Raw genomic sequence first — 14,036 nt, 5'->3', positions numbered from 1 at the left:
TTCCAAGTAGCTGGAACTACAGGTGCACGCTACCACGCCTGGCTAATTTTTGATTTATTGCAGAGATGAGGTCTCGCCAAGTCACCAGGGCTAGTTTCGAACCCACGGACTCAGGCAATCCACTTGCCTCAGCCTCCCAAAGTGCTGGGATTACAGGTTGAGCCACCGAGCCCGGCCTATTTAGTTTTCTTAACAGATTATTTCAGAAATACATCATTTGTTGCTGGGAATGAATAAATATATGTTTAAATTTCTTTGATATGTACAGATTGTTTGTGGTTCTTAATATTTTTGTTTGTTTTTGTTTTCAAAGGTTCGGTCTTTGTGGGCTTCAGTGAATGAAACACTCAAGTTTTTGGAAAAAGAAAGAGAAGTTGTTAGTTCTGTCCTTAGTCTTGCTAACCAATATACTTTAGATGGAACTAATGTTGTTATTAATATTCCAAGTCTGTTGTGTGACAAAATTCAGAAACAAATGAGTCAGGTAAGCATTTAATATTAAGACGGCTTTTGAGAAAACTCGTTTCATGTAATTATTTTATATATTATGTGTTGTTTTTCTCGCAGTGTTTTTTGGCTGCTTTCAGAATTTATTTTTGTGGGCATGTCTAGTAAAGTTTTGATAAAGAAGGGTACTGTTAAAGTTGTATATATTTATATCTGTCAACTTTTACTAGTTGTATACATCATATAATATACACTGTATGAGGTTTCTTACTAGAAAGGTAATACTATGCTAGGTCTTTATAAATTCTCAGAGAGAACAACAGTGATCTCCTCACTGTGCAATGTCCTTTTACAAAGTCTACACACACACCCCACACCGGTTTCTGTTTTATCTTGATACTGTTAAATGTTCCTTTAACTTTGTGACCTCAATGTTTCTGCTTTCCTGTAGTCTTTGAAACTGCTGCTCTGTTTCTCCACTGGTTTCTTTTTCTCTAACTTAAAATGGAAGTGTTCTCCATGGTTCTTTTAATGTCCCACTCTTCTTTCCTTTGTTACAGATTTATTTGTATTTTTTCTTTTTTCTTTTTTTTTTTTTTGAGTTGGAGTCTCACTCTGTCACTCAGACTGGAGTGCAGTGGCCGCTCCTGGCTACCACAGCCTCGACCTACTGGGCTCCAGCGATCCATCTGCCTCAGCCTTCCAAGTAGCTGGAACTATAGGCACGCGCTACTATGCCCAGCTAATTTTTGCTTTATTGTAGAGATGAGGTCTTGCCAAGTTGCCCAGGTGGGTCTCGAACTCGCGGGCTCAGGCAATCCACTCACCTCAACCTCCAGAAGCACTGGGATTGCAGTCTGAGCCACTGAGCCTGACTGTATTTTTTATTTTCTTACCACAATTCGTTAAGCATCTACTATATAATAGGAATTGAGTATAATATAGGGGATACAACCATAAGGTATTGTGTCTCTGAGAAGCTTTCACTTTAATAGGTAATATGATAGGCCCATGAAATTCAGTATATAAAAATCATCTTTTTAGCAGCTTCTCTGGTTCCTAAATATAAAAGAAAAATTTACTAAGTGAACTATCACAGAAACAAAGGATCTGAATGCTGCATATTGTCACTCATAAGTGGGCCTTGAACATTAGTCACATAAGCCCCAGGGAGGGATCGGCAGTTCCTGACTGGACACTGCTAGGAGAGCGAAAGAGGGAGGAGTGTGGGAGGTACCTGACAGCACAAAGGGTACTTGGTTCATTACCAGGGGAGTAAGGGCCAGTTAGAAGCCCAGACTTCACCTGCATGCAGCCTATTTGTGTAGTTAATCCTCACTTGTAACCCATGTTCCTATAATAAAATTTAAAAAGAAAAAAGAAAAATCAAGGTCTGCTATTATTCATTCCTACAGGGTCTAGGCAGGTAATAAACGAAGCTCAGTAATTGTATGTAGCAGTAGGGAGAAAGTAGAAAGTGATGAGGTCTTTGGAGAAAAGTACTATAACAATTTTTAGGTGAAATCTATGATTTAAAAAATATTGGCAACTAATTTAAGTGATTTTGAAATATTGGAACTGTGCAGGCCAAATAAATACCTCTAAGTATAGATTCAGCCTTTGGGGGTCATTCACTGATTTACAACTTCTGTTAGTTGAATATATGATCTTTTTTTCAAACCTGCTCTTTCTGTTCCATCTTTATTTTTCTTTTCATCTATTTGCATTTCTTTTATTCTAGGTTTCATCCTTTTGCGTAACGTAAACATGTAACAAGGCATGTTAATTATTCCACAGTAGTTTTCACTGGGCCAAAATTATTTATGTAGTTTTAAGTTTGGTGGTGTTTGATTTTAGTTTTTTCCTCAGTCTTCTTTAAGGTAAACTTTTATATAGGAAAAAAAAGAATATACTTATATAACAGTTTATTGTCATAAGAACCTATAGTTCACCACTTTTTTTCCCCTCTGAATCCTTAGTTGCACATAGGAAATATTTATGAAGCTGGAAAATTGAACCTTTTAACAGTTATTCAGGTATTAAATGAAGTCTTGAAAATATTGAAATATGAACGTTGTCAGACTGACCAAGCAAGATTGACAGTAGACCTTCACTACCTTGAAAAAGAGACCAAATTTCAGAGGGAAAGATTATCGGATCTGAAGCATATGAGGTACGTTAGAAAGGTCTATCATTTTATTATGGAAGGAGTAGGGTAGTTTTCTCAGCAAAACTCTTGTTATAATTAACTCTTCAGCTGTGTAAACAAATATGAGTGTTTTACTAGTATTCAAAACCTTATGTAATCAACTCCTGGAGAGACATGATTAGGAAGGAAAAGTAATGGAATAAATGATTTGTCCTAAGTGACAATTCTTTGTGGAATAATTCTGACTTTTCTCTAGTTTTCTTTTGTAGGGTCTAATGATAAAACTGGTCTTCAGAAAAATGTTTTACTTGAGCAGAAATATTGTGAGGTATGGGTTACTTCTAGGAGTGGACAGAGTTACTCAAGGTTACAGCTAGGAAAAAAATTGTGTATTAAAAATAAATGGAGTAATAGCTGGTGTGGTGGCATACAGCTGTAGTCCCAGGTACTTGGGAGGCTGAGGCGAGAGGATCACCTGAGCCCAGGAGGTCAAGGCTATGGGGAGCTGTGATTTGCCACTGCATTCTAGCCTGGGCAACAGATTGCAACCCTGACTAAAAAAGAAAATAAATAAAGATGAAGGCTACTGAACATTGGGCCAGGCTAAAATGGTGGCTCACATCTATAATTCCAGTACTTTGGGAGGCCGAGTTGGGAGGATTACATGAGTCTAGGAGTTTGAGACCAGCTTAAGCAACATAGTGAGACTTAGTCTCTATAAAAAATAAAAAAAGGAGCCAGGTGTGGTAACACTCCCCTGTAGTCTCAGCTGTTTGGAAAGTTGAGGCAGAGGGGTCATCTGAGCCTAGGAGATTGAGACTGCAGTGAGCTGTGATTATGCCACTATACTGTAGCATGGGAGACCCTGGCTCAAATAAGTGAATGAATGAATGAGATAATAGATTTATGATTGCTTTCTGGTCTTAAAAGAAGAAATGTAGGCTGGGCATCGTGGCTAATCCCAGTAATCCCAGCACTTTGGGAGGCAGAGGTGATAGGATTGCCTGAACCCAGTGGTTCAAGACCAGCCTGGGCAACTTGATGAGACCTCATCTCTACAATAAGTAAACAGTTAGATAGGGTTGGTGGTATTTCAGGTTCTGAATATTCACTTGTGAGAGTTTATTTAATTTGTATATGTTGCATTTGTTGAATTTTCAGTTGTATTTACCCTTCCATACAACTATTGTTAATTTTCTTAAATTGTACTCAATGCTTTTTTGTAACTCAGGGTTTTTTTTGTTTGTTTATTTGTTTTTTGAGTCTGTTGCCCAGGCTGGAGTGCAGAGTGCACAATCACTGCTCACTGCATTCTTTACCCGCTGGGCTCAGGTGATCCTTCCACCTCAGCCTTCTGATTAGCTGGAACCACAAGTGTGTGCCACCTTGCCTGGCTAATATTTTGATGTATTGTAGAGATAAGGTCGTCAAGTTGCCCGGAATGGTCTAGAGTTCCTGGACTCCAGCAGTTCTCCTCTCACCTCTGCCTCCCAAAGTGCTGGGATTAACAGACGTGCCATTCTGTCTGGCCTATACTCAAGTTTTGAATAAAGTTTTTTTTTTTTTTAAATGCTGTCATAGGCATAGAATAAAAGAAGATCTTACGACTATAAGACATTCTATTGTTGAAAAGCAAGAAGATTGGCATAAAAAGTGGAAAGAATTTCTTGGTTTGTCTCCTTTCCGTCTAGTTGAAGGTTGGACTCCAGTAAGTAATGTTGACTTGGCTTTGGGAGAGTAGTTTAATATATGGCAATCTCTTGATTTATCCTGTTACAAATGATCTTGTATATATATATATATATTTGCCATCTTTGCCTCTGAGCCTAAAGTACAAATGTTTTGGTTTCTGTAATTTTTCTGAATATATAATAGAATGCTCATTAAACTGCTGTTGTCATTTACAGTTAAAATATTTTTAGATTGTATCAAAAAGAAAACAAGATTGGAGACAGTGGCTCATGCCTGTAATCTCAGTGGTTTGGGAGTCTGAGGTTGGAGAACTGCTTTAGTTTAGGAGTTTGAGACTAGCCTGGGCATCATAGATGTAACCTCTACAAAAAACAAACAAAAGTAGCTGGGTATAGTGATGTGTATCTGTAGTCCCAGCTACTCAAAGATCTGAAGTGGGAAGATCTCATGAGCCCAGGAGTTCAAGGCTACAGTGAACTATGATTGTGCCAGAGTACTCCAGCCTGGGTGACAGAGTGAAAACCTGTCTCCTAAGAAAATTAAAATAGTTTTAGGATATATGTTTGGTAATCATGTCTTTATTAAGGGGAAAACACCATCTATTCATAGATTAACTTAGCATTGTTAGTGTGGTAATTAGAGGATGTGTTTGCTTCAAAATTGTGAATTCTGTTTTAAGGCTGTGGACCTACTACCACCTATGTCTCCTCTTTCGTTTGATCCTGCCTCAGAAGAAACTTATGCAAAGAGTATTCTTTTTCAGTATCCTGCTTCTCTTCCAGGTTAGTTATTTATTATTTTCTCCTTTAAACCTTGCTCCTGTCATTTTCCTCAGTATTATAGTAATTGTTTATATTACTTGTCTTTTTCCTTCAATTATTTTTTATCCTAGTGAAATGCACATAACGTAGAATTCACCATTTCAGTCATTACAAAGTGTACAACTCATTGGTACTTAGTGCATTCACAGTATTGTGCAATCATCACCACCGTCTAGTTTTAGAACATATTTCATTATCTCCAAAGGAAACTTCACTAACTGGGTGCTGTGGCTTACACCTGTAATTCCCACACTTTGGGAGGTGGAGGCGAGAGGACTGCCTGAGTCTAAGGTTGGAGACCAGCCTGAGTCACTTGGCGAGGCCTTGTCTTTACAATAAATCAAAAAATTAGCTGGGTGTGGTGACGCATGCCTGTAATTCCAGCTACTTGGAAGGCTGAGGCAGAAGGATCATCTGAGCCCAAGCAAGTCGAGGCTGTCGTGGCCGTGAGCCAGGCTGAGTGACAGAGTGAGACTCTTGGCTCAAAAATAAAAATCAAAAAACTAACTTTATGCTGGATGCAGTGGCTCCCGCCTGTAATCCCAGCACTTTGGGAGGCAGAGGCAAGAGAATTGTCTGAGCCCACAGGTTTGAGACCAGCCTGGGCAGCATGACGAGATCTCATCTCTGCAATAAAAAAAATTTTTTTAAATTAGCTGGGTGTGGTGGTGTGCGCCTGTAGTTTTAACTACTTGGAAGGCTAAGGCAGAAGAATCACCTGAGTCCAGCAGGTTGAAGCTGCAGTGGCCATGAGCTTGCCACTGCAGTCCAGCCTGGGTGACAGAGTGAGACTGTGACTCAAAACCCCCCAAAAAAACCCAAACAGCTTTAATTAGATGTAATTCATGTACCATGTAATTTACCCATTTAATGTGTACATTTCAGTGGTTTTTACTAAGTTTACACATGTGCAGCCATCACCAGTCAACTTTAAACATTTTTATAACCTTAAAAAGAAACGACATGCCTGTACACCCTTTTCATTCCTCTGGCCCTAAGCAACTATGAACATCTTTTCTGTCTCTAGATTTTCCTATTCTGGGTTATTTCTTATACATGGAATCGTGCGATAAGTAGTCTTTTGTAACTAGCTTCTTTCACTAAGCATGGCTTTCAAAGTTCATCCAAGTAGTAGCATGTATCAGTAGTGTATTCCTTTTTATGAATATATTTCATTGTATGCCTGTACCACGTTTTTGTTTATATTTTGTTGATAGGCATTTGGGTTGTTTCTACCTTTTGGCTATTATGGGTAACACTGCTATAAATATTCATGTACAAGTTTTTGTGTGGAAGCTAACAATTTTTTAACATGAAAGAATAGTACAGTAATTATCTCACTATCTCCCACCTGTTTCAACAATTAACATTTGCCATATTTGCTTTATATATGTGTGTATTTTTTTTTTTTTGAGTTGGAGTCTTGCTCCGTTGCCCAGACTGGAGTGCAGTGGCCGCTCCCGGCCACCGCAGCCTCGACCTGCGGGGCTCCAGCAATCCTTTCGCCTCAGACTTCCAAGTAGCTGGAACTACAGGTGCGCGCTACCACACCAGGCTAATTTTTTGATTTATTGTAGAGATAAAATCTCACCAGGTTGCCCAAGCGGGTCTCGAACCCCTGGGCTCAGGCAATCTACTCACCTCAGCCTCTCAAGGCATGGGATTACAGGCTGAGCCACTGAACCCGGCTCTATATGTGTGTATTTTGACTAAACCAAATAAACTGTAGACGTTGTTGCACTTTAAGTATTTACCTTCCCATAAGTATATTTTTCTATGTAACTACTATCTATTATCACACTTGAACATTAATATTTCTACAGTATTTAATTGCATAGTAATATGTCCAAAATTTTAACATTGGATTTCATAAATAAGAGATAGATAATTGGATAAAAGAATGAATAAAAAAATGAACAAATTATGTAGCCAAACTGGAATAGGTAATAGGTGTAAACCATAGCTCGGGCAGGCCAAAGGTCATGACAGCCGTTAGCGCAGGACTTAATCGCGGGATAAGGGATTGGGTTGAGAGTCAGGCTTATTTGGGGAGGACATTTGTTGGGAAAGAGCATAGACGAGAGAGCAAGACTCAGGATAGGCGTGACCGGAAGAGCGGACCTAGAAAAGACTGCATGGTTTGGTGAATGAGAGAGCTTTAGATGTAAGGTTCTGTTTCTGTGGTAGCTTTGGACAGAGCTTAATTATGACGATAGAATTATTTTGATAACTCTTGGCATCGTGTTGGCATTGTGTTTTCATTTCTCCTGGAAAGGGGCTTTTGCACTGTTGCTAGGCTTAGTTTCAGCATTCTCTTTATGTCCCTCGGGAGATTTCTATACCTGCTTTGAGACTCAGGGTGAATATGTCTGTTTAGGAAGTCCAATAGAAAGTTGTACTCTTGGGATTTCTTTTTTCCCTAGGATAGGACCTTGATCTAAGCTGGGGACCTCAACATTATTTTACACCTTTTGTGGTAAAACAGCCTTTTTTCCCTTTCTGCACCTTACATACTGCATCTTACTTAAAGTAATTTACTTTAAAAATGTTTGTTTATTTTTAGTTATTTGTTTATTTTTGAGTCAGAGTTTCAGTCTGTCTCCCAGGCTGGCGTGCAGTGGCACGCTCACTGCCACCACAGCCTTGATCTGCTGGGCTCAGGCGATCCTTCCTTGTTAGCCTTCCAAGTAGTTGGAACTACAGGCATGTGCAACCTTGTCTGACTAATTTTTTTTTGATATATTGTAGAGACGAGGACTGGTCATATTGCCCAGGCTGGTCTTGAACCCTTGGACTCAGGCAGTCCTCTCATTTCTGCCTCCCAAAGTGTTGGGATTATAGGCGTGAGTCACTATGCCCAGAGCTTGTTCTAGAATTTTTTTTTTTGAGTTGGAGTCTCACTCTGTCGCCCAGACTGGAGTGCAGTGGCCGCTTCCGGCCACTGCAGCCTTGACCTGCTGGGCTCCGGTGATCCTTCCGCCTCAGCCTTCCAAGTAGCTGGAATTACAGGCATGCGCTACCACGCCCGGCTGATTTTTTGATTTATTGTAGAGATGAGGTCTCGCTGCCCAGCCGGGTCTCGAACCCACGGGCTCAGGCAATCCACTCACCTCAGCCTCCCAAAGGCGCGGGATTACAGGCTGAGCCCGGCCGTTCTAGAATTTTAAAAAGATCCTTGAATATTATAATATATAAACATTATCAAAGAGTCATGAATTTTTTATTTCTTAGATACACCTGAGCTACATAACCAAGAAAATGACTGCAGAGGAGACAGTGATAATTTGGGAGCTGTCCATGATCTAGCCAACAGGTAAAGCAAATTTGATTTTCATATTGATTTGTTTTCTATATTTATTTTAGTCCCATCTTAAGCCAATTTCCAAACTTTTTTTTTTTTTTTTTTGAGTTGGAGTCTCACATTGTCGCCCAGACTGGAATGCAGTGGGCTCTGGCAATCCTTCCGCCTCAGGCTTCCAAGTAGCTGGAACTATAGGCGCGCGCTACCACGCCCGGCTGATTTTTGATTTATTGTAGAGATGAAGTCTCGTCAAGTTGCCCAGGCGGGTCTCGAACCCGCGGGCTCAGGCAATCCACTCACCTCAGTCTCCCAAGGTGCGGGATTACAGGCTGAGCCACCAAGCCCGGCTCCAAACTTCTTTACTGTGGAATAGTGCATCATTTTCTCCTCTTAACCAGAGAAGATTTTTCTACTGCAGACGTACATTTTCAGAAAAGCATCAACATTTATGATTCTTTGTCTTTTTTTCCTTTTTCTTTATCTCAATATTGGGTTTCTTGGGGATTAAGTACATCTTGAAGAAACAAAACATGGAAACTATCTAATGCAACTTTTTGGAAACCACTCTATTGACTAAGTCCAAGAACTTGGAGGCCTTTGAGATCATCTAGTCTGATAGTTTTCACACTACAGTTTGCCGTGCCATTGGGTGCTGTGGAGGAATCTAATGTAGCCTGTGACTGGTCCAGCCCTTTCTTGCTTCAGCCCGAACAGCTTATTCTTTTATCTATATTATATTTTGGGGTTTTGATAAGCGACTTGATAATTCCATGCTTTTAAAAAATCCACTCACTTGTAATCCCAGCACTTTGGGAGGCCAAGGCAAGTGGATTGCCTGAGCCCGCAGGTTCAAGACCAGCTCGGGCAGCTTGGTGAAACCTTGTCTATACAATAAATTGAAAATTAACCAGGCATGGTAGTGTGCGCCTGTAGTTTTGGGTACTTGGAAGACTGAGGCGGAAGGCTTGCCAGAGCCCAGCAGGTCAATGCTACGATGGCCATGATCATGCCACTGTACTCCAGCCTGGGCGACAAAGTGAGATTCCAACTCAAAACCAAACAAAACCAAAAAATAATAATAATAAAAAAAATCTAAAGACTTCTGACTTACTGTAACCCCAACATTTAACATATGAAAAAACTGAGTTTGTTGTAATTTCCTTTGGGAATATTACTGTTTTCTTTATTGTCTGTTTTCTCATACATATATGAATTTTATATATATATATATATGTATATATATATTTAACGCAGAGTCTTACTGTCACCCAGGCTGGTATGCAGTGGCATGCTCATAGCCATTGACCTGCTTTGCTTAGGTGATTCTTCCACCTCAGCCTTCCAAGTAGCTGGAACCACAGGCTCACACCACACCCAGCTAGTTTTTGATTTATTGTAGAGATGAGGTCTTGCCAGGCTGCCCATGCTGGTCTTGAACCCCTGTACTCAGGCAGTCCTCTTGCCTCTGCCTCCCAAAGTGCTGGGATTAGGATTACAGGTGTGAACCACTATGCCTGGCTTATTATCTTATTTTTGACTGATGCCAGGTTATATAAGCAAAACAAATCTCTACGTTAATATATGTAATCTACTTCAGGAATATATTAACTCTTTACTGAAATTAAGCAATATTAGGTAGCAATCAAACACAGATATACTTTTTCTTTATGATTTTTTTATTACCCTTTGAGCTAAGTTGGTGTCTATCACTTCAACTTCCTCAAGAACAAGAGATGAGGGACAGATGTCAATAAAATATTTAGGAAAATTATAAAAGAAAATTCTAAATTTTAAATGAATTGACACACTGTTCATTCTTTTCTCTATATTGTTATAAAGTTAATAAATTGTAACAGTGTAATCAGAATCAAAACTTTTATATGAAATTGAGATATTGGCTATTGCCCCTGCTAATTTTTATAACATGTCAGAACTAGTTGTGAAAGAATGATATTTTTATTCTTATATCTGGATGATGTTGATTTTTTTTGCATACCTAAAGAAAAAAATGAAATCTTCTGTGTGTGGAGCCCTAGTATTAAAGAGATGGTAAAGTTACTGACCTACCCATTTTGCCTCCATATTTCAATTGTTCTTATAGCAGGCTAGATAGGTATAGTGGTAGGAGCTTCCCAGTCTCACTTATTGTCTTGGTTTGTCTTGCCTTGAGAGAGCAACTTAAATATTTTGATTAAGGTCTTTTGCTGGACAAGAGACTGATAGGAACACTAGATGAATACATAGATCAGATTTTACTTATGAACCCACTGAACCTCAATTTAAAAAAAAAAGTTTATTGAGTTAGAGTCTTACTGTTTTGCCCAGGCTGGAGTACAGTGGTATGATCATGACTCAGCCACAGCCTCGACCTCCTGGACTCTGGTGATGCTTCCGCCTCAGCCTCCTGAGTAGCTGGGATTACAGGTGCATGCCACCATGCCTGGCTAATTTTGCCGATTTTTTGTAGAGATGAGGTCTTGCTATGTTGCCCAGGCTGGTCTCAAACTCCTGGGCTCAAGCAGTCCTCCTGCCTCAGCCTCCCAAAGTGATGGGATTATAGGCATGAGTCACTATGCCCAGCCCGTCAGTCTTTTTGGAATGTATCTTCTTTTTAAACCAAGATATACTATCAGAATTCTATAGGAGCTAGACACTCAGCCCCTAAAAATTTAGTTAAAAAGAAATCTCTTAATACAGGCAAAAGAAGTTATATTAAATATACTTTGATTTTCATAGCTATCCTCTTCTAAGCCTCTGAATCTTTTAATTTTCTGATACTTTCATTTTTTATTTTTTTTTGAGTCAGAGTCTCATTCTGTTGTTCAAACAGGAGTGCAGTGGCACAATCATGGCCACCGCAGCCTTGACCTGCTGCGCTCAAGTCATCTTCTACCTCAGACTCCAAATAGGTGGAGGCTTTTTCTTGTTTTGTTTTTTTTTTTGAGTTGGAGTCTCACTCTGTTGCCCATACTGGAGTTCAGTGGCTGCTTCCGGCCACTGCAGCCTCGACCTGCTGGGCTCTAGCGATTCTTCCGCGTCAGACTTCCAAGTAGCTGCAACTACAGGCGTGTGCTACCACGTCCGGCTGATTTTTTGATTTATTGTAGAGATGAGGTCTCGCTGCCCAGGCGGGCCTCGAACCCGCGGGCTCAGGCAATCCACTCACCTCAGCCTCCCAAAGGCGCGGGATTACAGGCTGAGCCACCAAGCGCGGCCCAAAATATAGTCTTATTCATAAATCCCATTGCTAGTTTTGATCAGAGAACTAATGGAGGTGGCACCATTCTTAAATCCAGAATTCAGTGAGTGGTGATCCCTTTGCTGTACACTGCGACACTTTCTTTGTATTGGTTTTTGGAAGGGTTCCATGATATTTTTAGAGGTAATGATGCCATATAGACCATTAATCTCTATATGAAGGGTACCAAAAAAATCCCCGGAATTATCTTTTAGAGGACAAGCACCTTGTAGTACAGGCTTCACTGCCAGATAAGTGTTCTAGGCACCCATTGGCATCAGTTTAACAGCTGGTATTGCTGTGAGAGGTTGCATTCAACTTCGGTGAGTTTTTTTTTTGTTGAGATTCTTTCAACTATTTGCCCATTTCATGATGGGTGATTTACAAGAGCACCTGCCCACACTGAGCTGAGTGAGTGTTCAGTTTTTGTCGAAAAATGGCATGACCTCTGTGCCCCATCCTCCCTATTCACCCGATCTCACCCTGAGTGGCTTTTTTTGTTTCTTAGATGAAAAAAAGTCCTCAAAGGGAATTGTTTTGCTGATATGGAAGAGGTGAAACAAAAAATGATAGAACTACTAAAAGGCATCAAAGTTGGTGACTTGAAAAACTATTTTGAGCGGTGGAAAAAGCATTTCAATAGATGTATTGCATCAAACAGGACTTTGAAGATGACTGAAGTTTAAACATGTAAGAATAGATACACTTTTTTTTGTTATTGATGATCCCTGCTCTTCTCATTCTTTTTTTTTTTCTTTTATTGAGTCGAAGTCTTGCACTGTCACCCAGGCTGGAGTGTAGTGGTACGTTCACAGCCACCACAGCCTTGACTTGCTGGGCTCAGGTGATCCTTCTGCCTCAGCCTTCCAAGTAGCCAGAGCTACAGGCACATGCCACTGTGCCTGGCTAATTTTATGTATTTATTTATTTGTAGAGATGAGGCCTCGTCAAATTGTCCATGCTGGTCTTGAACCTGTGGGTTCAGGTGGTACTCTCACCTCGTCCTTCCAGAGTGCTGGGATTATAGATGTGAGCCACTGCACCTGGCCAGAACACAGTTTATTATAAAAATTCATCACTTGTCAGATTTTTTTCCCCCAAGTTCTTTTCCAGGCCTTGTATATATAATTATATGTAAATTTAGGTCTAATCAAAGCATGGATACAATCTTATGTTCTAAAATACAAACATTTAAAAACATTAACAGGCCAGGTGCCACCGCCTAGCTAATTAAAAAAAAAAAATTTTTGTAGACACTAATTCTTGCATGTTGTCCAGGCTGGTCTTGAACTCCTGGATGCAAGCAATTCTCTCGCATTGGCTTTCTTGGCCCACTTTTTTTTTTCTTTGATAAATGCTCTTCCCTTGGGATAAATTTCCACAGTGGAGTCAACACTCTTTCTTTTGTTCTGTTACAGTGCTAGGATTTCATGGCCCTCAGTCTTGGCATGACAAGTGGACACAGAGAGTAAGGACTGAGCCAGGGCTGTTTAAAGCTGTCTTGGATTGTGATTTTAGTAAGTCTAATAGCGTGTTGCCAATTCAGAAACGAGAGGGAAAAAGGTATAGAATGTTTCTATCATTCTGTCTTTTAAGGTTCCACAAGAATGGTTCAAATGGAAACACTGTTGTCACCTATAAAACTCTATCCTCAAGTGACATTTACTCATTGATTCCCTCAATCCAGCAAACAGTAAACACATATGTTGCGCTGCCAAGCACTGTGTTAGCCTCTGAGAATAGCCTTTGGAAAGACATAGCCTTTGTCCTCACTGTCTTGTTTGCTGTACCTTGTTGGCATTGTTCCATAGATTGCTGGCTCTGTTTCAGAAGGCTTTTTGATAATTTTAATGTAAAGTTTTTATAGAAATTCTAGTGGAGATGATTATTCCTTTGCTTCTGGTATCTGGACTATATTCTGTCAATGCTAAATTGAAATTTGAGCCATTGCAATGATTTTGAATTGTGTTTAGAAGGTAAGTAAAGGTTCCAAAAATGCATGTTTGAAAAGTTATATTTGCCATCATATATGATGTTTACAAAGCTATTAATTTTGTACTTGGAGCTAAAAAGAAAGCAAAGCACCAGTATGCTTGCTGTTTAAAGTAGTCTTGGCCAGGTGCGGTTGCTCACGCCTATAATCCCAGCACTTTGGGAGGCTGAGGTGAGAGGATTGTCTGAGCCAATGGGTTTGAGGACTGGGCAACTTGATGAGCCCTCATCGCTACAATAAAAAAAAAAAAATTAGCTGAGCATGGTAGCACATGCCTGTAGTTCCAGCTACTTGGAAGGCCGACGTGGAAGGATTGCCCAAGTCCAGCAGGTCGCGGCTGCGGTGGGCATGAGTGTGCCACTGCACTCCAGCCTGGGTGACAGAGTGAGACTCCA

At 40.1% G+C, this 14,036-nt stretch overlaps 1 protein-coding gene across 2 annotated transcripts in view; it reads left to right on the top strand.

Annotated features, from left to right (window-relative positions):
* The window catches only part of HAUS6 (HAUS augmin like complex subunit 6), a 42,256-nt gene that overhangs the window by 17,656 nt on the left and 10,564 nt on the right, over positions 1-14,036 (top strand). The window contains exons 8-12 of one of the 2 annotated variants that reach the window (XM_008064115.1): positions 314-484; positions 2,427-2,620; positions 4,178-4,304; positions 4,968-5,070; positions 8,341-8,422. In XM_008064115.1, the coding sequence (XP_008062306.1) occupies positions 314-484; positions 2,427-2,620; positions 4,178-4,304; positions 4,968-5,070; positions 8,341-8,422 (677 nt within the window). The remainder of the gene's footprint in view (positions 1-313; positions 485-2,426; positions 2,621-4,177; positions 4,305-4,967; positions 5,071-8,340; positions 8,423-14,036) is intronic. The other variant, XM_008064116.2, reaches the window with a different exon arrangement.

Source organism: Carlito syrichta, unplaced genomic scaffold, assembly GCF_000164805.1.
Source record: "Carlito syrichta isolate Samal-C Ts95f unplaced genomic scaffold, Tarsius_syrichta-2.0.1 Scaffold307203, whole genome shotgun sequence".
NCBI lineage: Eukaryota > Metazoa > Chordata > Mammalia > Primates > Tarsiidae > Carlito > Carlito syrichta.
The sequence above is the reverse complement of the archived record's forward strand: the minus strand, read 5'-3'. Positions and strand labels throughout refer to the sequence as shown.